The following is a 23,734-nucleotide window of genomic DNA, read 5'->3' as shown; positions in this document are numbered from 1 at the left end:
CTAAGCTTGTTGGATGAGTGCCTAAAATGAGGCATGTATGACTAATATTCAGTACGCTTTGGTTTGATCTGCTCCTTTATGAAAGCCAAAAATGCAACACCCTTGACCCTGATGGTGAGGAAAAGATTGCAATGCCTGGGATGTGCAGACTACCACCAGAACACTGAAAAGATGCATGGAGAACAATAGAAAAAGTGGCCTTATCAAGAATGCTGCTGCAGACCAGATACAGGGCTCTAGCGCCACAATGAGAGGGTGCAGGCTGCCAACTCAGTGGAGTCTGCCACCAGCAGTCAGTGTAGTCAGCTCAGCTATCCCAATTGAGACTGTTCCTCAATCTAGGTTGGTCTAAACATGGCGGTGTTCGAAGACGTCCATTCCTGTCATTGAAAGAGATTGTGACATTCAAAATGGGGCTACTTAATGTTAGATCCCTCAGTTCCTAGACAGTTATGGTCAATTAACTGATCATAATCTTGTGATTGACCTGACAAACATGGCTTAAGCCTGAATTTACTGTGTTAAATGAGGCCTCTCCTGGTTACACTAGTGACCATATCCCCGCGCATCCAGCAAAGGCGGAGGTGTTGCTAACATTTACAATAGCAAATTTCAATTTACAAAAAAAAGATTGCATTCTCATCTTTCGAGCTTCTAGTCAAATCAAATTTTATTTGTCACATACACATGGTTAGCAGATGTTAATGCGAGTGTAGCGAAATGCTTGTGCTTCTTGTTCCGACAATGCAGTAATAACCAACGAGTAATCTAGCTAACTATTCCAAAACTACTACCTTATACACACAAGTGTAAGGGGATAAAGAATATGTACATAAAGATATATGAATGAGTGATGGTACAGAGCGGCATAGGCAAGATACAGTAGATGGTATTGAATACAGTATATACATATGAGATGAGTATGTAAACAAAGTGGCATAGTTAAAGTGGCTAGTGATACATGTATTACATAAAGATGCAGTAGATGATATACAGTACAGTATATACATATATGAGATGAATAATGTAGGGTATGTAAACATATTAGGTAGCATTGTTTAAAGTGGCTAGTGATATATTTTACATAATTTCCCATCAATTCCCATTATTAAAGTGGCTGGAGTTGAGTCTGTGTTGGCAGCAGCCACTCAATATTAGTGGTGGCTGTTTAACAGTCTGATGGCCTTGAGATAGAAGCTGTTTTTCAGTCTCTCGGTCCCAGATTTGATGCACCTGTACTGACCTCGCCTTCTGGATGATAGCGGGGTGAACAGGCAGTGGCTCGGGTAGTTGTCCTTGATGATCTTTATGGCCTTCCTGTGACATCGGGTGGTGTAGGTGTCCTGGAGGGCAGGTAGTTTGCCCCCGGTGATGCGTTGTGCAAACCTCACTACCCTCTGGAGAGCCTTACAGTTGTGGGCGGAGCAGTTGCCGTACCAGGCGGTGATACAGCCCGACAGGATGCTCTCGATTGTGCATCTGTAGAAGTTTGTGAGGTTAAAGAGGCGCTGCTGCGCCTTCTTCACAATGCTGTCTGTGTGGGTGGACCAATTCAGTTTGTCTGTGATGTGTACGCCGAGGAACTTAAAACTTACTACCCTCTCCACTACTGTTCCATTGATGTGTGTTCCCTCTGCTGTTTCCTGAAGTCCACAATCATCTCCTTAGTTTTGTTGACGTTGAGTGTGAGGTTATTTTCCTAGTCATGAAATCTATGCAGCCTACTCAATCACTTTTTAAAGCTACTGTTTACAGGCCTCCTGGGCCGTATACAGCGTTTGTCACTGAAATCCTATCGGACCTTGTAGTCATGGCAGATAATATTCAAATTTTTGGTGGCTTTAATATTCACATGGAAAAGTCCACAGACCCACTCCAAAAGGCTTTCGGAGCCATCATCGACTCAGTGGGTTTTGTCCAACATGTCTCCGGACCTACTCACTGCCACAGTCATACTCTGGACCTAGTTTTGTCCCGTGGAATAAATAAATATTGTGGATCTTAATATTTTTCCTCATAATCCTGGACTATCCGACCACCATATTATTATGTTTGCAATCGCAACAAATAATCTGCTCAGACCCCAACCAAGGATCATCAAAAGCTGTGCTATAAATTCTCGGACAACCCAAAGATTCCTAGATGCCCTTCCAGACTCCCTCCACATACCCAAGGACGTCAGACTACAAAAATCGGTTAACCACCTAACTGAGGAACTAAATGTAATCTTGCGTAATACCCTAGATGCAGTCACACCCATAAAAACAAAAAACATTTGTCATAAGAAACTAGCTCCCTGGTATACAGAAAATACCAGAGCCCTGAAGCAATCTTCCAGGAATATGGAACAGAAATGGCGCTACACCACTGCTCGATCATCCTATTTTTCCAACTTAATTGAGGAGAATAAGAACAATCCAACATTTTTTTTTGATACTGTCGCAAAGCTAAATAAAAAGGAGCATTCCCCAAGAGAGGATGGCTTTCACTTCAGCAGTTATAAATTCATCAACTTCTTTGACGAAAAGATCATGATCATAAGAAAGCAAATTACAGACTCCTTTTTAAATCTGCGTATTTCTCTGAAGATCAGTTGTCCTGAGTCTGCACAACACTGCCAGCACCTAGGTTCAAGGGAGACACTCAAGTTTTTTAATACTATATCTCTTGGCACTGACTATATCTCTTGGCACTGATGAAAACATGAAAATTATGTGGGTCCACAGACCCACATAATAAACATAAACATAATAAACATCCACCGGATGTCACTAAAAGTAATAACGCCTCTCTTGAAAAAGCCAAACCTTGACAGCAACTCACAGCTTTCCTGAAGACGATGTATACGAAACGTTTCAGTCTGGTTTTATTTTTTTATTTTATTTCTACCCCTTTTTCTCCCCAATTTCGTGGTATCCAATTGTTGTAGTAGCTACCATCTTGTCTCATCGCTACAACTCCCATACGGGCTCGGGAGAGACGAAGGTTGAAAGTCATGCGTCCTCCGATACACAACCCAACCAAGCCGCACTGCTTCTTAACACAGCGCGCATCCAACCCGGAAGCCAGCCGCACCAATGTGTCGGAAGAAACACCGTGCACCTGGCAACCTTGGTTATCGCGCACTGCGCCCGGCCTGCCACAGGAGTCGCTGGTGCGTGATGAGACAAGGACATCCCTACCGACCAAGCCCTCCCTAACCCGGACGACGCTAGGCCAATCCTGCGTCGCTCCACGGACCTCCCGGTCGCGGCCGGTTACGACAGAGCCTGGGCGCGAACCCAGAGTCTCTGATGGCACAGCTGGTGCTGCAGTACAGCACCCTTAACCACTGCACCACCCGGGAGGCCCTTCAGTCTGGTTTTAGACCCCATCATAACACTGAGACTGCACTCGTGAAGGTGGTAAATTACCTTTTAATGGCATCAGACCAAGGCTCTGCATCTGTCCTCATGCTCCTAGACCTTAGTGCTGCTTTGATACTGTCGATCACCACATTCTTTTGGAGAGATTGGAAACCCAAATTGGTCTACATGGGCAAGTTCTGGCCTGGTTTAGATCTTATCTGTCGGAAAGCTATCAGTTTGGCTCTGTGGATGGTTTGTCCTCAACTGTAAATTTCGGTGTTCCTCTTGGCTCTGTTTTAGGACCACTATTGTTTTAACTATATATTTTACCTCTTGGTGTTGTGATTCGGAACCATAGTGTTAACTTTCACTGCTATGCGGATGATACACAGCTGTACATTTCAATGAAACATGATGAAGCTCCAAATTTGCTGACCCTGGAAGCCTGTGTTTCAGACATAAGAAGTGGATGGTGGCAATTTAAAAAACTTTATACTCAGACAAAATAGAGATGCTAGTTCTAGGTCCCAAAAAACAAACAGATCTTCTGTTGGTACTGACAATTAATCTTGATAGTTGTACAGTCGTCTCAAATAAATCTGCGAAGGCCCTTGGCGTTACAGATTTTTTCCATCTACGTAACATTGCAAAAATCAGAAACTTCCTGTCCAAAAATGATGCAGAAAAATGTAACCATGCTTTTGTCACTTCTAGATTATACTACTGCAATGCTCTAGTTTCTGGCTGCCTGAATAAAGCACTAAATTAACTTCAGTTAGTGCTGAACACGGCTGCTAGAATCTTGACTAGAACCAAAAAAATGTATCATATTACTTCAGTGCTAGCCTCTACACTGGCTTCCTGTTAAGGCAAGGGCTGATTTCAAGGTTTTACTGCTAACCTACAAAGCATTACACGGGCTTGCTCCTACCTATCTTTTCGATTTGGTCCTGCTGTATATCTACCATACGCTACTGTCACAAAACACATGTATCCTTATTGTCCCTAGAATTTCTAAGCAAACAGCTAGAGGAAAGGCTTTCTCCTATAGAGCTCAATTTGTATGCAATGGTCTGCCTACCCAAGTGAGAGATGCAGACTCCGTCTCGACATTTGTCTTTATTGAAAACTCATCTCTTCAGTAGGTCCTATGATTGAGTGTAGTCTGGCCCAGGGGTGTGAAGGTGAACGGAAAGGCACTGGAGCAATGAACCGCCCTTGCTGTCTCTGCCTGGCCGGTTCCCCTCTCTTCACTGGGATTCTCTGCCTCTAATTCTATTACCGGGGCTGAGTCACTGGCTTACTGGTGCTCTTCCATGCCGCCCCTAGGAGGGGTGCATCACTTGAGTGGGTTGAGTCACTGATAGGATCTTTCTGTCCGGGTTGGCGCCCCCCTCAGGTTGTGCCGTGGGGGAGATCTTCATGGGCTATACTCGGCCTTGTCTCAGGCTAGTAAGTTGGTTTGAATATATCCCTCTGGTGTGGGGGCTGTGCTTTGTCAAAGTGGGTGGCGTTATATCCTGCCTGGTTGGCCCTGTCTGGGGGTATCGTCACGCAGGGCCACAGTGTGTCAGCCTCCAGTATTTATGTAATAGTTTGTGTCGGGGGGGGGGCTAGGATCAGTTCGTTATATCTGGAATATTTCTCCTGTGTTATCCTGTGTGAATTTAAGTATTCTCCCTCTCTCTTTTCTCTCGGAGGACCTGAGCCCTAGGACCATGCCTCAGGACTACCTGGCCTGATGACTCCTTGCTGTCCCCAGTCCACCTGCTGCTGCTCCAGTTTCAACTGTTCTGCCTGTGGCTATGGAACCCTGACCTGTTCACCAGATGTGCTACCTTGTCCCGGACCTGCTGTATTCGACTCTCTCTCTACCGCACCTGCTGTCTCTCTAACTCTGAATGATCGGCTATGAAAAGCCAACTGACATTTACTCCTTGAGGTGCTGACCGGGTGCACCCTCAACAACTACTGTGATTATCATTTTACCCTGCTGGTAATCTATGAACATTTGAACATCTTGGCCATGTACTGTTATAAATCGCCACCCAGCCAAGCCAGAAGAGGACTGGCCATCACTCATAGCCTGGTTCCTCTCTAGGTTTCTTCCTAGGTTCCTGCCTTTCTAGGGAGTTTTTCCTAGCCACCAATGAATGGAGAAACGTATATCGCCCCACCCAGCAGACTGTCGAAAAATCTTGTTCACGTTGTGTCACTCAATCCCTTCTAAAAGTCAGTGTTTGAGTCGAGAAACCTGCTGTTTGGGGTTTTAGGCTGGGTTTCTGTACAGCACTTTGTGACATCGGCTGATGTATTTGATTGTGGATGCCTTATGTGCCTCCCGGTAAGTATGTTTAATGACTCAGCCTTACTTAAAATGTGTTTTATTTCAAAAAAAGTTAAATATAAACAGCACCAAAAAACAAAACCATGATGGACATCAATACAAATCCCATCTCTTTGAAAGAGACCTGGGTCAGCCATTTACAAGCATGTTCCAGTCCTTTCAGTGGAAACTACAATATTTTCAAGCAACACAGGAGTCATGCCAGCCAAACAAGAAGTTAAAGTCCAAGGGTGGGCTTTCATTGGTCATTTCAAAACTGGGTTGGAGGTGAATAATAGTGAGGATGAACACCTCTTCATACAGTGTGATCTACAGTTAGTAGTTCCCTCCAACCACTCAAAATTTAACAGTGTGTCAAGTAGGGACCAACTGGTAAATCCATTACGCCATTCATATCCCAAAAGCAGTGTAAATAAATATAAAAAATATACATTTGAGGAAAGTGATCAGTAGCTAACATGTGAACGAGTAGCATTGTTTTGGAATCTTTGGCATTTTGGAGGCTCACTCAGACAGTTATGTTTCCCCGTCCAAAATGACAAAGCTAGACTTCCTTCACTTTGCCTAGTTGGTTATGGCCGTTGACACGGTGCGCTGTTGTCCCATTGCTATTCTCCACTTGTTTGCCGTTGGGCACCACGGAAATGTTGCCAATGGTAATGCCGTTGGTATGACCATTAGTAACGCCATTCTGCTTGAGCTTTGCCTCCTTGGTGGCTGTAGGCAGCCGTTTACCCTTTATGTAGGCCTGAATCCAGAAGTTGGAGAAGAGTACGAAGAAGAAGGTTCCGTACATCCAGATGAGGTGAATGAACATGGGCACCTGAAAGTCACACTTCTCCATGAAGTAGTATTGAGAGATGTGAAGTGAGATCAGCACAAACTGGATCTGAAGAAGGAAGAAATAAGGGAGAACATATTAATGATGTTTGTAGATGGCGCGCGAGTCACCAATTCACAACAGTAACATTGGCAGCTATACACAAATCAATGCTTCCGTTTAACAGTTTCTTCCAATTCTACATCATTAAGAAAGAACACCCACAAGCTGGATTGCGGTCATGTACTTCTTCCACCAGAGGTATTTCTGGAAGCGAGGTCCTGCAGCGGACAGGCCGTAGTAGGTGTACATGATGACGTGGACACATGCGTTGACCATGGCATGGAACGAGCTCATTCCCCCTGCTGGAGATTCACAATGACAGGCACATTATTATAAACAATTTTTTAAAAATGTACCCTTTATTTAACTAGGCAAGTCAGTTAAGAACAAATTCTTATTTACAATGACGGCCTACACTGGCCAAACCCGGACGACGCTGGGCCAATTGTGCGCCGCCCTAACGGGACTCCCAATCATGGCCAGTTGTTATACCGCCTGGATTCAAACCAGGGTGTCTGTAGTGACGCTTCTAAGCACTGAGATGCAGTGCATTAGACCACTGCGCCACCCGAGAGCCCCATTCAGAGATTCTGAATAGTCACAGGGGCATAACAAAATACATGTTGTTCCTAAATCATTTTGTTAAACTCCTTATTCCCTGGTAAAATTGTAAAACGTTCCTTTTGTGGTTATGAGGTTTATTGAACAACAACCCCCCCCCCCCCCCCCCCCACAGTTAACTACTCTAAAGTTAAACATGTTATATGTGCGACTGTAAGCACACTGCATGGGGATGATGTCATTATGAGGTCAAGATTACCAGGAGCGATGGTCATACCCCACCACCACGTGAAGGGCATGAAGGAGTGATGGAAGACATGAAGAAATGTAATCTGGCTGTGTTTCTTACGCAGCACAAAGAATAACTGCAAAGCAGACAAGAGTTTAAATTACTCTAAAGCAAACAAATTCTAAAATCTCCATGTGTGTCAGAAAGATGAAGTCAGAAGTTGATTTATGCTAACGTCAAAGGACAGTTCATGCCAATATTTTTTTATTCACAAACATGTTTTAATAGAAAAAAAACATTCTTACTGTGTCCAGAAGCTCGATGAATTTAGAGAAGTAAAACCACCAAGCCACTCGAACCATCTGACAAAAAGGAGAGGAAAGTACAGAGAATAAATAGATGGCATCAAATAATATAATTTGACCTATTAAAATAGCTATGCATGTTTAAAATATATAATTTAAAAATTTTCATTGAATGAAAACATGGGTGGCATCTCATGAGATAGAAAGCAGATTCTCTTATAAATAAAGCATGAAAACATGGATGGCATCTCATGAGATAGAAAGCAGATTCTCTTATAAATAAAGCATGAAAACATGGGTGGCATCTCATGAGATAGAAAGCAGATTCTCTTATAAATAAAGCTTACCCTTAGAGCCTGTGGGCTGCTTGAGTAGTCACAAAGGTCACATCTCCAGGTAAAGGTGGTGCCCCATCCTGACATCAGGAACTGCAATGGCAAAGCACAGAACTGGCTGTCATATCATACATCCATAAAAGCTGTAAATAAATAAATAAATAAATAAATAAATAAATATATAAATATATATAAAAAAAATATATATAAATATATATAAATATATATAATTGCACCTAGAGTACAGTCTGTCTTCACAACAAGGTTCTTTGAAGAGCTTAAATTCTGCTGAACGACTAACTGCTTTGCTCACCTCATAGACAAGGAAGGCGTTGAGGAACACCATGCTGAAGTTATAGACGATCATGGCTGATTTGAGGTGATAGGGCTTGCGGTGTACCATCAGGCGAGGCCCTGCATACAGCGAGAAGAACACATAGCCCAACAGGATGCTGGTCATCTGGAAGGGGGTCCGCATCAACGGGTAGGGCAACAACCGGTGGTCTGAGGATAAGCAATTTATCAAAGACAACAATACAGGTTACACACACAGCATGGTACAACATGTTCATCATCTACAAACTGCAATTCAAATGCATTTCATTCATTTACAAATTGTAATAATAAAAATATCAATTTTAGAGAAAGCACTCACCCGTTCTCTGCAATAAATACTCATACAACGACATAATATTGGATCCCAGTTCTAGCAGCATTTTGATGGCCTCTTTCCTTTATTCAGTTGATCAAAAAACCCTGAAAAAAAAAAGACAAAAATACAATTCGGTTGAAAAGACAGTGACTGGTGATAATGGCAGCTAATGCTTTTATGCCTACATGGAAAGCAGTGGTGTGTCCTTAGGCCTATAGTACACAGAGACATAAGGCGATGAACATAGCAGCCTAGTGTCACACTGCCTCCCCTACTAAACAAACAGAGACAGCTGCACAGGCCCATCATATATCTGAACCGGAGGCTCTGCTTTGATGACTGACTATCTATCTGATAGACAAACAAAACAAACATCATTCACAACCGTAAAAATCGCCACAAAGGGCATTGTAGTCGGTCTGACCATGTACTGTAGGTCAGTCAATGCCCAATAGATCCTACTGGGATTTTTCACAGATAAGTAATATTATATGAACTTTTCTATAGTAGCTAAGTGTTTTATTCCACTATCAGCCATGGACATAAAACATATGATGTAATATTAGGGATTATCTACACAACAGACTGCAAAGGCAAACAGACACACCAGCACAATTACAACTGAACTGCATTTCACTTGTTCAGTGTTTACTTCAGTTTCTAGCAAGAAACAGGGGATAGGTTACATTTGCATGCAGTTGTATACCATAGATGAATCTGGCATACCAGGCAGTTGCAGCCCCACCAGCTTTAACCTACACATAAGAATATACTATATAGGCTTTAGCATGGAGTCAACCTAAAAAACAAACGCGCCACTATACTAATAAAATCATCTCACACACCGCGACCCAAAATGGTGGTAGTTTTACAAAGAGCTTGTTCAGCAGCATTTAACATTCCCTTAGCGACTCCTTTGAGACAATGTGTTCTCTCAATGACTAACAGATCCAGTCAAACAGGTGAGGTGAACACATTTGAACAGTCAGTATGTGGTATGAGCTCACTAGATAGTAATGGATGAGGGATTGAGAAACATGACAGAGATGGAGTGGCTTGGAGGTGAGCCGGCAAACCAAACTAAGAGCGAAGAACAAAAGAGAGAATGTTGGATATTTTATTTTTTATGTCCTTTCCATACAACGGCAATAAAACCCACTCCACACAAAGATGGGACAGCGTTTTCATATCCACCAAGTAATACAGCTCTAAATACAAGAAAAACCTATCCTAACAGTTTATAAAAGTAAAAAACTTGAAATAGACACTGCAGTGCTAGATGGAGTATAGCACTGAGCATTACTGAGATTATACAGTCAAGACATTTTTTTGTTAACACGACTCACCTACTAAGTTGTCCTCAGTACTGTCCCCAAACCCTCAGGCCTTTAGGCACACGGCCAAGAGAGCAACAACCAATGACCCTACAATGGGCCAGGCCCAGCAAAACAGAGGAGTCAAAAAGAGAGATGCTAGTCCCAGAATTTCTTGTTTCTCCCTTGAAGTCCTCAAAATGTTGAATCAAATTACCTTCTAGAAATAGCCACAGAAAGCTCAGGCAGACTAAGTCAGAGAGAGAAATGTGTACAGCTATGAGGGAAGACAGCTGTGTTGGGACTCATTCAACCCAGATTTAAACCAAAGGCTGAGCACACTACTAAGTGACAACACCCAGCTAGTTTCAGGAACACACCCTGTTTCAACATTTAGACCCATCCTCCCCTAACCACTATGCCTCTCTCTGATTGGTTCAGCAGAAAAAGTGGGAATGGCCATTGGTCATCAGAGCAGGGTTGGGTAGCTGAAGGTAGTAAGCGAGGGAGAATCCAGTAGCAACCTCTGTGCCCAGTTTTCAAAAGTTAAATGGATTTCACCTATCCGATGGGATTGAATGCATAGAAATATAATGAATAGAACTTCATTTGAATGGGGACTCCTGTTCTATTCATTCCATTTGGCAAAATCTGGATAGATAGCTTTTGAAAAACTGGGCCCTGGAGAGTTTGAATGGCCTCTGTTAAATAATGGGGGCCCATCACATAGTTTTTGTTACATATAGACAGACGTACTAACACATCCCTTATAATAATAAGGGGGATATGAGAGTAAATCACGGGGATGTAATGTGTCCATGTGGCCCTAACTGACAATAGGCACGGAGCCTAGGCTTAAACTCACGTCTGTCCCACCTACAGACACAATATGACAGGTTCCACTAACTTCCAGTAGCTCTGGTTCTACCTGTTCCTCAGACACTGAGAACTGGAAATGAGCATTGTGGTGAAAGAGGGGGCCTTAAAATGTTATCACTCAATCTTACGTTGGCATGAATGGCTGACTGGAATTAGAAGAATCTTGGCATGAGCAGTGTACAGACAAAAAATTTAAAACACACACATTGACAACTGTCAGTTTACACAGTGCTTTAAGACTTTCCCTGGGAGAAAGCACATGGGGGGGTATACACTGTAAAAGGCCATATACCCTCACGTGATGATGACCTGGCTGTTTAGACAAGATGACATATCATAGGAATTAGTCCATATTTCTCATACTGAGTTGCCAAGTTAAAATGTAGGCCTACAGCCAGTATGTATTTAAGACAGAGGAGAGAATGATGAAGTAGGGTGGGGCAAGTGGAGGAGGAAGACACCACCACATCTAAGTGAAAATATGATAGGATTAGACCAAGAAACAAAAATCACACCTAAACCAACCCTAGAAACACCAACCAGACAGGGTTAACCACACATCACAGATTCTTTCAAGATCAAATACACCTCTTCCCTATGGGCTGAGGTTTTGGGCAAATCGCCAACATTCAGAGGGCAATCACTCTCTCATCCCTCTTTTCAGCATCCCTCTAGATGGGGGATTGACTGGACCTGTAGTCCCATACTGGGTGTAGTTGTCAGCCACAATAGGCCATCGAGAACCAGTACTTTCCACTCATTAAAAAAGGTTAAATGTTTTTTTTTAATCGTTCAAATAGCTCTAAAATTGACATAAGTGGCAAGGATAAGAGACCCTAGGGTTGCCTATTCCACTGCTGCTGGAATAATCGTGGTCTGGTACGATTTGGCGGGAATATTGGCCCCGAGTACACTCACGTAAGAGGCGTGGCCCCTGGCCTCTCCCAGGACACAAGTCCCAGACAGTCCAGAGATATTTAGAGAAAAGGTGGAGATAGGAATCCCAGTTGCCAATGAATGGAGAAACGTACAAAGCCCCACTCAGCACACTGTCGACACATCTTGTTTGCGTTGCGTCACGCAATCCCTTCTAAAAGTCAGTGTATGAGTCGAGAAACCTGCCTATTTTCCTCAAAAGTACGTAATGTCACAAGTTAATCATCTCACATCCCAAAATATATTTGTAATATAGTACTTCTTGTTCACGTAATTCAGGCTAATGTTGGGTTAAGGTAGCGCCCAATTGACTCCCAATAACTCTTTGTATAAAGTTACTCCTTGTCCCATCATCGGCCAGAATGCACCATGCAGACCATTGATGACGCATGGACAATGTGCACAGTGGGAGTTAATAATTCTCCAATGGAGTTTCCCCATCCCCTCAAAAGTATCTCTGGACAGTCACAACAAAAATGGACAACTTTACTTACGGCACAGACGGAAGGAAAGTTTCCAAGGACTATGCTGTCAACAGCAGACAGACAGCAAACGATCTGTCAAAAAACTAAGTTTAGCCAGCCAAAAAATGAGTTGGATGAATGATGTGGAAAGAGCAGATGGTAGATAAATTCTTCGGAAACTGATGCACTAAAACATGGTTACTCAATTCATAGACGCCAACTACCTTTAGTGCATATTGACAATAGTACTGTAGCGACCTGCACAGACAGCTGTGTTTTAGGCTTTTAGTTGGTTGTGTTGTACTTACCAGTACCCAGTGTGCCTGGAATGTTCTGATGCCGGGCATCCTTGTGGTTGGCGGAGTGGCGTGGTGGGGAATGGAGCATTGGAAGTTAAGACCAGGTTTAGCCATTGTTCTTTCTCTTACGTCTGGGCTTCACAAGAGAAGGTCACGGTTGGTTTGTGGGGTATCTTTCATTTATTTTGTTTGGGCTACGGCCAAACAGTAGCCTGTGAATAGTTGGGTTAATAAACCGTCAACTCAATCCTCTGTCTGGACAATTGTCCCTTTATGATCTAGTCAGATCATTACATTGGTGTCAGGAGTTTAAAAAAAACGTTGATAAACGTTAGCCAGCTGACTTCTGTGGCTAGCTACCATATGTGAGAACGGGGGTTGAAAAAGCGTCGAGGGAATCCCGAAAGTGGAGGTAGGGGACGATTATGACCAAGGAGGTGCGTGTGCATGGACGTCAGAGGATCTGGCTGAGGAGATCGCCAGGGCGTCGGAGCCCAGAGGCCGCTTGAAGGAGGTCGTTAGAGTGATGGCGGCTGAAGCGAGCATGAGTGCTTCGTCAACTGTGCCTTGCGAGGATTCTGGTGGACGGACCGAAAGGGTTACGTAGACGCGGCGGGACGAGGAATCTGGGGCTCAGGATGTAAACAAACATGGCGGCACCCAGTTCCCGGCTGCGTCCAGCTCATTTTAGGTGGTGGTCGGATGAGGAAAGGGCACAGCAGTTGGCTTTATGCCTCACTGATGAAGCTCTGGCCTGTTTGATATTGATTAGCCTCAAGGACAGACGTGATTATGGTGCTTTAGTGGGAGCATTGTGGCACTATGGACAGTGTGTACAGCCCGGGCTGCTGCGCTCCGAACTGAGTAATAGATGCAGGCAGCCTGGAGAGCCTCTACGGGTGCTAGCTAATGACATTGAGAGCCTCTCTCGGCGGGCATATGTACACATGCCTCCCCTCCATGCAGAGCGACCTAGCACTTTAGCTGTGCATACAGACCCAGCTGGCTCATCACGAGTCATTTCAGATAGCCTTGGAGATGGCTTTGGAGAGGGAGCTGGTGTGGGTTGGGGCTTTGGTGGGGGTTCAGGGAGACAGACCCTCTGTGCGGGCTGGGGGGCAGAGCAGCCCGGAGACAGAAAAGCCTGCATGGATGGCTGGAATGACAGAACTCATTCGTGCGGTGTCACTACAGGCGGCATGAAACACACGCCCTGGTCCCAGGGTCTGCTGGGGTTGTGGTCAGCCAGGCCATCTACGCCGGGATTGCCCCATGTCCCCCAGCGCTCAGGGAAACGGCTCGGGGTCCGCATGGACCAGGTAGTACAGACCCCTGGCTTTCTTTCTCAACCACCATCTTCAGGAAGAGCCCACCGGCACAGACGGAGAAGCAAGGCTCCACTTCCCCCAGAAGCAGACGAGGGCAAGCTGATGGAGCCTGTTGTTGAGGTGGGCCAGACCTGTGTTGGGGACTTTTGTCATGTCCCTGTCACCGTGGAGAGGATGCCCTGCCCTGGTGGACACTGGGTCCACAGTAACCCTGGTGAGGCCGGATATTGTGCCAGGTTGGACTCTGTGTGAGTCCAAAACTGTGCAGCTCCACAAAGTCGCAGGTGAGCTGGCACCCATGAAAAAGGGAAGGAAATAATGAATGACAGTAGGGGGCAGGCCTGTGCCTCATCCTGTGTGGGTGGCGGCTGTGCAGGACCCTTGTATCCTGTGGTTGGACTTTCTTAGAAGCACAGGCTGCCAGTTAGACCTAAATAGGGGCACACTGAGCTTCCAGGGAGGGCCGGCAGTCACCATGGCCCCCCCTAATGTCAAATCCCACTCAACCCAACAAACCCTTTACTCCAACAGTTAAAGCAGCAGACTCATGGCCGCCCCCCCCCCCACCCCACCACATCTGTGTGTGAACTTTCCCCCAGCTACCTCCACGACACATCCCTCCGCGAGCCTGGGCCATGTCCCCCCAGCCCAGCTACCCCAGATGGGAGAGAAGAGGACACTGTCTGCAGTGAGGGAGATATGGGGGAGGAACTGTGTTGGTCTTGACCCCAAGCAGCAGGAACGGTTGTGGCAGTTGCGGTTTGAATTAAGAGACAGCTTTGCGCTGAGTGAGGAAAAGGTGGATCAGACTCATCTGGTGCAGCATGAGATCAAACACAGGTGATGCTCGACCCATCAAGATGCGTCCCCGCTGGCACGCCGGGAGGCGGCAGACAAGGCTGTGTTGGAGATGCAGCGGGCAGACGTCATCCAGCCCTCAGAAAGCCCCTGGGCGGCGCCAATCATCATGGTCCCTAAGGGGGGCAAGCTGAGGTTCTGTGCAGACTACAGGCGGCTGAATGAGGTAACCAGGAAGGATACACCATATCAATGAGACGCTGGACCTGGTTAGGGGGTCAACCTGGTTCTCCTCACTAGACCTCCGCAGTGGCTACTGGCAGGTGCCCCTCTCCCCAGAGGCCAGAGCCAAAACTGCATTCTCCACTAACAGAGGACACTGGCAGTTCAAGGTCCAGTGCTTTGGCCTGTGCAACGCCCCAGCTACTTTTGAGCGTTTGATGGACAGGGTGCTGGATGGCATCCCCCGACAGCAGTGTCTGGTATACCTCAATGACATCCTGGCCCATGGCAGCGCCTTCCAGTCAGCCCTGGTGGCGCTACGGTGTGTGCTGGAGCAGGTGGCTGCCGCACGTCTGAAGCTCCACCCTGAGAAGTGCCACTTCATGAGGAGAGAGGTGTACTTTGGCCACCGAGTGGGGTAGGAGGGGATTAGCACCATGGAGGACAAGGTGGGGGCTGTCCGAGACTGGCCCACCCCCACTGACCAGTGTCAGCTGAAGAGCTTCCTGGGCCTGGCCTCGTACTACAGGAGGTTTGTATGGGGCTTCTCAAGCGTTGCTGCTTGGGAGAGGAGAGGTGGTGGTCCCAAAAGCATTGCAGGAGGCTGTGCTCCGGAGTACTCATGGGGGGGTGGGGACTAAACGTCGACCGATTAATCGGAATGGCCGATTTCAAGTTTTCATAACAAACGGAAATCTGTATTTTTGGACACCGATTTGGCCGATATATATTTTTTTACACCTTTATTTCATCTTCATTTAAATAGGCAAGTCAGTTATTAAGAACACATTCTTATTTTCAATGACGGCCTAGGAACGGTGGGTTAACTGCCTCGTTCAGGGGCAGAACGACAGATTTTCACCTTGTCAGCTCGGGGGATCCAACCTTACAGTTAACTAGTCCAACGCTATAACCACTTGCCTCTCGTTGCACTCCACAAGGAGACTGCCTGTTACGCGAATGCAGTAAGCCAAGGTAAGTTGCTAGCTAGCATTAAACTTATCTTATAAAAAAACAATCAAAATCACTAGTTAACCTTTCTGATCTCCCCATCCCGGATCCGGGATCGTGAATACAGACTCAAGCTCATTACCATAACGCAACGTTAACTATTCATGAAAATCGCAAATGAAATGAAATAAATATACTAGCTCTCAAGCTTAGCCTTTTGTTAACCTCTTAGAGCTCTAGGGGCGCTATTTCATTTTTGGATAAAAAACGTTCCCGTTTTAAGCGCGATATTTTGTCACGAAAAGATGCTCGACTATGCATATTCTTGACAGTTATGAGAAAGAAAACACTCTGAAGTTTCAGAATCTGCAAAGATTTTGTCTGTAAGTGCCCCAGAACTCATTCTACAGGCGAAACCAAGATGATGCATCACCCAGGAATTAGCAGAATTTCTGAAGCTCTGTTTTCCATTCTCTCCTTATATGGCTGTGATTTGCGCAAGGAATGAGCCTACACTTTCTGTCGTTCGCCCAAGGTCTTAGCAGCATTGTGACGTATTTGTAGGCATATCATTGGAAGATTGGCCATAAGAGACTACATTTTCCAGAGGTCCGCCCGGTGTCCTTTGTCTAAATTTGTGCGTAATCTTCAGGTGCAGGCATTTTCTCCTGGGATTCAGGAGAGAAAGCATGTTTCCAAGAACGATGTATCAATGAAGAGATATGTGAAAAACACCTTGAGGATTGATTCTAAACAACGTTTGCCATGTTTTCAGTCGATATTATGGAGTTAATTTGGAAAAAAGTTTGCGTTTTGAGGACTGAATTTATGGATTTTTTTTGGTAGCCAAATGTGATGTATAAAACGGAGCTATTTCTAATACACAAGGAATCTTTTTGGAAAAACTGAGCATCTGCTATCTAACTGAGAGTATCCTCATTGAAAACATCAGAAGTTCTTCAAAGGTAAATGATTTTATTTGAAGGCTTTTATGTTTTTGTTAATGTTGCGTGCTGGATGCTAACGCTAATGCTAACGCTAAATGCTAACGCGAAATGCTAACTCTAGCTAGCTACTTTTACACAAATGATTGTTTTCCTATGGTTGAGAAGCATATTTTGAAAATCTGAGATGACAGTGTTGTTTACAAAAGGCTAAGCTTGAGAGATGGCATATTTATTTCATTTCATTTGCGATTTTCATAAATAGTTAACGTTGTGTTATGCTAATGAGCTTGCTGATAGATTTACACAATCCTGGATACAGGGGTTTTTTCATAGCTAAACGTGACGCAGAAAACGGAGCGATTTGTCCTAAACAAATAATCTTTCAGGAAAAACTGAACATTTGCTATCTGAGAGTCTCCTCATTGAAAACATCTGAAGTTCTTCAAAGGTAAATGATTTTTTTGAATGCTTTTCTGTTTTTTTGTGTAAATGTTGCCAGCTGAATGCTAATGCTAAATGCTACGTTAGCCATCAATACTGTTACACAAATGCTTGTTTTGCAATGGTTGAGAAGCATATTTTGAAAATCTGAGATGACAGTGTTGTTAACAAAAGGCTAAGCTTGAGAGCTAGCATATTTATTTCATTTCATTTGCGATTTTCATGAATAGTTAACGTTGCGTTATGGTAATGAGCTTGAGTCTGTATTCACGAACCCGGATCCGGGATGGGGAGATCAGAAAGGTTAACAACACTGTCATCTCAGATTTTCAAAATATGCTTCTCAACCATTGCAAAACAAGCATTTGTGTAACAGTATTGATGGCTAACGTAGCATTTAGCATTAGCATTCAGCTGGCAACATTTACACAAAAAAACAGAAAAGCATTCAAATAAAATCATTTACCTTTGAAGAACTTCAGATGTTTTCAATGAGGAGACTCTCAGATAGCAAATGTTCAGTTTTTCCTGAAAGATTATTTGTTTAGGACAAATCGCTCCGTTTTCTGCGTCACGTTTAGCTATGAAAAAACCCCTGTATCCAGGATTGTGTAAATCTATCAGCAAGCTCATTAGCATAACACAACGTTAACTATTCATGAAAATCGCAAATGAAATGAAATAAATATGCCATCTCTCAAGCTTAGCCTTTTGTAAACAACACTGTCATCTCAGATTTTCAAAATATGCTTCTCAACCATAGGAAAACAATCATTTGTGTAAAAGTAGCTAGCTAGCGTTAGCATTTAGCGTTAGCATTTAGCGTTAGCATTTAGCGTTAGCATTTAGCGTTAGCATTTAGCGTTAGCATTTAGCGTTAGCATTTAGCGTTAGCATTTAGCGTTAGCATTTAGCGTTAGCATTTAGCGTTAGCATTTAGCGTTAGCATTTAGCGTTAGCATCCAGCACGCAACATTTCAACAAAAACATAAAAGCCTTCAAATAAAATCATTTACCTTTGAAGAACTTCTGATGTTTTCAATGAGGATACTCTCAGTTAGATAGCAGATGCTCAGTTTTTCCAAAAAGATTCTTTGTGTATTAGAAATGGCTCCGTTTTATACATCACATTTGGCTACCAAAAAAAATCCGAAAATTCAGTCCTCAAGACGCAAACTTTTTTCCAAATTAACTCCATAATATCGACTGAAAACATGGCAAACGTTGTTTAGAATCAATCAAGGTGTTTTTCACATCTCTTCATTGATACATCGTTCTTGGACACATGGTTTCTCCCCTATATCAAATGGAAAAGTACGAGCAGCTGGCAATTGCGCACCGAATTCCACGCAGGACACCAGGCGGACACTTGGAAAATGTAGTCTCTTATGGTCAATCTTCCAATGATATGCCTACAAATACGTCACAATGCTGCTAAGACCTTGGGCGAACGACAGAAAGTGTAGGCTCATTCGTTGCGCAAATCACAGCCATATAAGGAGACAATGGAAAACAGAGCTTCAGAAATTCTGCTAATTCCTGGTTGATGCATCATCTTGGTTTCGCCTGTAGAATGAGTTCTGGGGCACTTACAGACAAAATCTTTGCAGATTCTGAAACTTCAGAGTGTTTTCTTTCCAAAACTGTCAAGAATATGCATAGTCGAGCATCTTTTCGTGACAAAATATCGCGCTTAAAACGGGAACGTTTTTTATCCAAAAATGAAATAGCGCCCCTAGAGATCTAACAGGTTAAACTAGTAATATCATCAACCATGTGTAGTTATCTAGCATGTCCTGTGTTGCATATAATCTGACTGAGCATACAAGTATCTGACAGAGGTGGTAGGCAGCAGCAGGCTCGTAAGCATTCATTCAAACAGCACTTTCGTGCGTTTTGCCAGCAGCTCTTTGTTGTGCGTCAAGCATTGAGCTGTTTATGACTTCAAGCCTATCAACTCCAGAGATGAGGCAGGTGTAACCGAAGTGAAATGGCTAGCTAGTTAGCGGGGTGCACGCTAATAGCGTTTCAAACGTCACTCGCTCTGAGACTTGGAGTGGTTGTTCCCCTTGCTCTGCATGGGTAACGCAGTTGTCGTTGTGTTCCTGGTTCGAGCCCAGGGAGGAGCGAGGAGAGGGACGGAAGCTGTACTGTTACACTTGCAATACTAAAGTGCCTATAAGAACATCCAATAGTCAAAGGTATATGAAATACAAATGGTAGAGAGAGAAATAGTCCTATAATAACTACAACCTAAAACGTCTTACCTGGGAATATTGAAGACTCATGTTAAAAGGAACCACCAGCATTCATATGTTCTCATGTTCTGAGCAAAGAACTGAAACGTTAGCTTTCTTACATGGCACATATTGCACTTTTACTTTCTTCTCCAACACTTTGTTTTTGCATTATTTAACCTCTTTCAGGGGCACCATTTTATGTTTGGAAAAATAACGTTCCCAATGTAAACGGCCTATTTCTCAGGCCCATATGCTAGAATATGCATATAATTGACAGATTAGGATAGAAAACACTAAAGTTTCCAAAACTGTCAAAATATTGTCTGTGAGTATAACTGATATTGCAGACGAAACCTGAGGAAAATCAAACCAGGAAGTGGCTTTTATTTTGAAAGCTCCATGTTCCATAGCCTGCCTTCGCTCCATTTAAAGGGATATCAACCAGATTCCTTTTCCTATCGCTTCCTCAAGGTGTCAGTCTTTAGACATACTTTTAGGCTTTTATTTTGAAAAATGAGCGAGAAAGATAACATAGCGTCGGTGGATAGCTGAGTGTTCCCATGAGTTTTGCTTGAGTAACAGTGGGGCAGCCATGGACTCTCCCTCTCCTACTGAAAAAGAGACAGTGCCAGTTGATATATTATTGATTATATATTTTAAAAACAACCTGAGGATTGATTATAAAAAACGTATGACATGTTTCTGTGGACATTACGGATACTATTTGGAATTTGTCTGCGTTGTCATGACCGCTCGAGCCTGTGGATATCTGAACATAACGCGCCAAACAAACTGAGGTATTTTGGATATAAAAATAATCTTTATGGAACAAAAGGAACATTTATTGTGTAACTGGGAGTCTCGTGAGTGAAAACATCCAAAGATCAAAGGTAAGCGATTAATTTGATTGCTTTCCTGATTTGTGACCAAGCTACTTTGATGCTAGGTGTTCATAAAGTTGTCTAGTGATCGATAAATTTACCAATGCTTAGATTTCTTTCGCTGTAAAGCATATTTTCAAAATCTGACACGACAGGTGATTTAACAAAATGCTAAGCTGTGTTTTGCTATATTGCACTTGTGATTTCATGAATATAAATATTTTTAGTAATATTATTTGAATGTGGCGCTATGCAATTCAGCAACAATTATCCCACTAAGGGGATGGGTAGCGTCAAGAAGTTTAACCAAATGGAACATGTTTATTTATTTGAGGCCAAATTGATTTTATTGATGTATTAAGTTAAAATACAGTGCCTTGCGAAAGTATTCGGCCCCTTTGAACTTTGCGACCTTTTGCCACATTTCAGGCTTCAAACATAAAGATATAAAACTGTATTTTTTTTGTGGAGAATCAACAACAAGTGGGACACAATCATGAAGTGGAACGACATTTATTGCATATTTCAAACTTTTTTAACAAATCAAAAACGGAAAAATTGGGCGTGCAAAATTATTCAGCCCCTTTACTTTCAGTGCAGCAAACTCTCTCCAGAAGTTCAGTGAGGATCTCTGAATGATCCAATGTTGACCTAAATGACTAATGATGATAAATACAATCCACCTGTGGGTAATCAAGTCTCCGTAGAAATGCACCTGCACTGTGATAGTCTCAGAGGTCCGTTAAAAGCGCAAAGAGCATCATGAAGAACAAGGAACACACCAGGCAGGTCCGAGATACTGTTGTGAAGAACTTTAAAGCCGGATTTGGATACAAAAAGATTTCCCAAGCTTTAAACATCCCAAGGAGCACTGTGCAAGCGATAATATTGAAATGGAAGGAGTATCAGACCACTGCAAATCTACCAAGACCTGGCCGTCCCTCTAAACTTTCAGCTCATACAAGGAGAAGACTGATCAGAGATGCAGCCAAGAGGCCCATGATCACTCTGGATGAACTGCAGGGATCTACAGCTGAGGTGGGAGACTCTGTCCATAGGACAACAATCAGTTGTATATTGCACAAATCTGGCCTTTATGGAAGAGTGGCAAGAAGAAAGCCATTTCTTAAAGATATCCATAAAAAGTGTCGTTTAAAGTTTGCCACAAGCCACCTGGGAGACACACCAAACATGTGGAAGAAGGTGCTCTGGTCAGATGAAACCAAAATTGAACTTTTTGGCAACAATGCAAGACGTTATGTTTGGCGTAAAAGCAACACAGCTGAACACACCATCCCCACTGTCAAACATGGTGGTGGCAGCATTATGGTTTGGGCCTGCTTTTCTTCAGCAGGGACAGGGAAGATGGTTAAAATTGATGGGAAGATGGATGGAGCCAAATACAGGACCATTCTGGAAGAAAACCTGATGGAGTCTGCAAAAGACCTGAGACTGGGATGGAGATTTGTCTTCCAACAAGACAATGATCCAAAACATAAAGCAAAATCTACAATGGAATGGTTCAAAAATAAACATATCCAGGTGTTAGAATGGCCAAGTCAAAGTCCAGACCTGAATCCAATCGAGAATCTGTGGAAAGAACTGAAAACTGCTGTTCAAATGCTCTCCATCCAACCTCACTGAGCTCGAGCTGTTTTGCAAGGAGGAATGGGAAAAAATTTCAGTCTCTCGATGTGCAAAACTGATAGACATACCCCAAGCGACTTACAGCTGTAATCGCAGCAAAAGGTGGCGCTACAAAGTATTAACTTAAGGGGGCTGAATAATTTTGCACGCCCAATTTTTCAGTTTTTGATTTGTTAAAAAAGTTTGAAATATCCAATAAATGTCGTTCCACTTCATGATTGTGTCCCACTTGTTGTTGATTCTCCACAAAAAAAATACAGTTTTATATCTTTATGTTTGAAGCCTGAAATGTGGCAAAAGGTCGCAAAGTTCAAGGGGGCCGAATACTTTCGCAAGGCACTGTAAGTGTTCATTCAGTATTATTACAAATAAATAAAATAAAGTCGGCCGATTAATCAGTATCGGCTTTTTTGGTCCTCCAATAAAATCGGTATCGGCGTTGAAAAATCAGTCGGTCGACCTCTAGTGGGGACTGGACACTTTGGGGTCACAAAAACACTCCGCCGCCTCCGTCAGGGCTTTTACTGGGGGCAGCACAAGAGGGATGTGGAGGACGTGCCGCCGCTGTGACAACTGCACAGCGAGAAAGGGCCCCCCAGGCCACTCATGCTCAGCTCCAACAGTTCCCAGTGAGGGCTCCCATGGAGAGGGTGGGAGTGGATGTAGTTGGGCCATTCCCCACCACAGACAGTGGAAACCGCTGGGTGCTCACGGCCATGGACTATTTCATAAAAATGGCCCGAGGCCTATTCTGCCTGACCAGGAGGCAGAGACCATTGTCGACGCCCTGACAGCGGGGATGTTCAGCAGGTTTGGAGCTGCGGAGTCCATCCACTGCGACCAAGGCAGAAACTTTGAGTCGTGTGTGTTCGCCACCATGTGTGAGAGGCTGGGTATGCACAAGACCCGCACTACTCCTTTCCATCCACAAAGTGATGGCCTTGTGGAGTCCTTCAACAAAACGCTTGGACAGCAGCTGGCCATCGTCTCTGCCAAACACCAACATGACTGGGACAAGCACCTGCCTATGGTCCTGATGGCATGCCGCTCTGCTGTCTCAGACTCCACCTCCTGCATGCCTGCCCTCCTCATGCTTGGGAGAGAGATCTGCGGAGATGGCGTTTGTTTGGCCCCTGGATAGCCCTCATGTTCCCCCGGGGCCGGAGTATGCCCGGAGACTCCAGGACCGCCTGGAAACAGCCCACACCTTCGCCAGAGAGCAGCTGGTGAATGCAGGTGCGAGGCAGAAGAGGAACTATGACATGCACACCCAGGGAAGGCACTTTGTGGCTGGGGAGCTGGTCTGGGTCTATAGCCCCCTGAGGAAAAAAGGCAGATGCCCCAAGTTGGACAGTCACTGGGTGGGACCCTGCAGCGTCCTGGAGAGGGTAGGGGAGGTTGTTTACCGGGTGCAGCTTCCTCCCAGGGGGAGAAAGGTGGCACTGCACCGGGACAGATTAGCCCCATACAGAGGGTCTCTTCTCCCCAAACCCCAGAGACCCCCACAATTCCCCTCTCTGGCAATGACATTCTCCAGGCACCCAGCCCCAGGTGCCGCAGACAAGGCTCCAGACAGCCCACTCCCCATCTCCCTGTGTCACCACGTTGTGCCCCAGAGCCACGGACTGTATTCCCCTTTTCCCGCTTTCTTGTCCCCCATATCCCTGCCTTCATCCCCTGGGTCCCAGAGGGGCAGCCCCCTGCCAAGGATGGAGCCCCGTTTCACATC

The 23,734-nt window shown here is 44.3% G+C and overlaps 1 protein-coding gene across 7 annotated transcripts in view; it reads right to left on the bottom strand.

Annotated features, from left to right (window-relative positions):
• Nucleotides 1-5,715: 5,715 nt before the first annotated feature.
• The window catches only part of LOC110508661 (very long chain fatty acid elongase 1), a 41,036-nt gene continuing 23,017 nt past the window's right edge, over nucleotides 5,716-23,734 (bottom strand). For 3 of the 7 annotated variants that reach the window (XM_036966795.2, XM_090225572.1, XM_036966798.2), the window contains 7 exons: nucleotides 8,663-8,763; nucleotides 8,321-8,511; nucleotides 8,020-8,100; nucleotides 7,673-7,729; nucleotides 7,398-7,503; nucleotides 6,740-6,879; nucleotides 5,716-6,583 (listed from right to left, as the gene is read on the bottom strand). In XM_036966795.2, coding sequence (XP_036822690.2) covers nucleotides 6,239-6,583; nucleotides 6,740-6,879; nucleotides 7,398-7,503; nucleotides 7,673-7,729; nucleotides 8,020-8,100; nucleotides 8,321-8,511; nucleotides 8,663-8,723 — 981 coding nt within the window. In that variant the 5' untranslated portion in view covers nucleotides 8,724-8,763 and the 3' untranslated portion in view covers nucleotides 5,716-6,238. Of the gene's footprint in view, nucleotides 6,584-6,739; nucleotides 6,880-7,397; nucleotides 7,504-7,672; nucleotides 7,730-8,019; nucleotides 8,101-8,320; nucleotides 8,512-8,662; nucleotides 8,764-10,005; nucleotides 10,356-23,734 lie in introns of those variants that run through there. The other 4 variants (XM_036966797.2, XM_036966796.2, XM_090225574.1 and 1 more) reach the window with 4 other exon arrangements.

The sequence above is a fragment of the Oncorhynchus mykiss genome, chromosome 28 (assembly GCF_057628025.1).
Source record: "Oncorhynchus mykiss isolate SJ-2025 chromosome 28, ASM5762802v1, whole genome shotgun sequence".
NCBI classification, from domain to species: domain Eukaryota; kingdom Metazoa; phylum Chordata; class Actinopteri; order Salmoniformes; family Salmonidae; genus Oncorhynchus; species Oncorhynchus mykiss.
The sequence above is the reverse complement of the archived record's forward strand: the minus strand, read 5'-3'. Positions and strand labels throughout refer to the sequence as shown.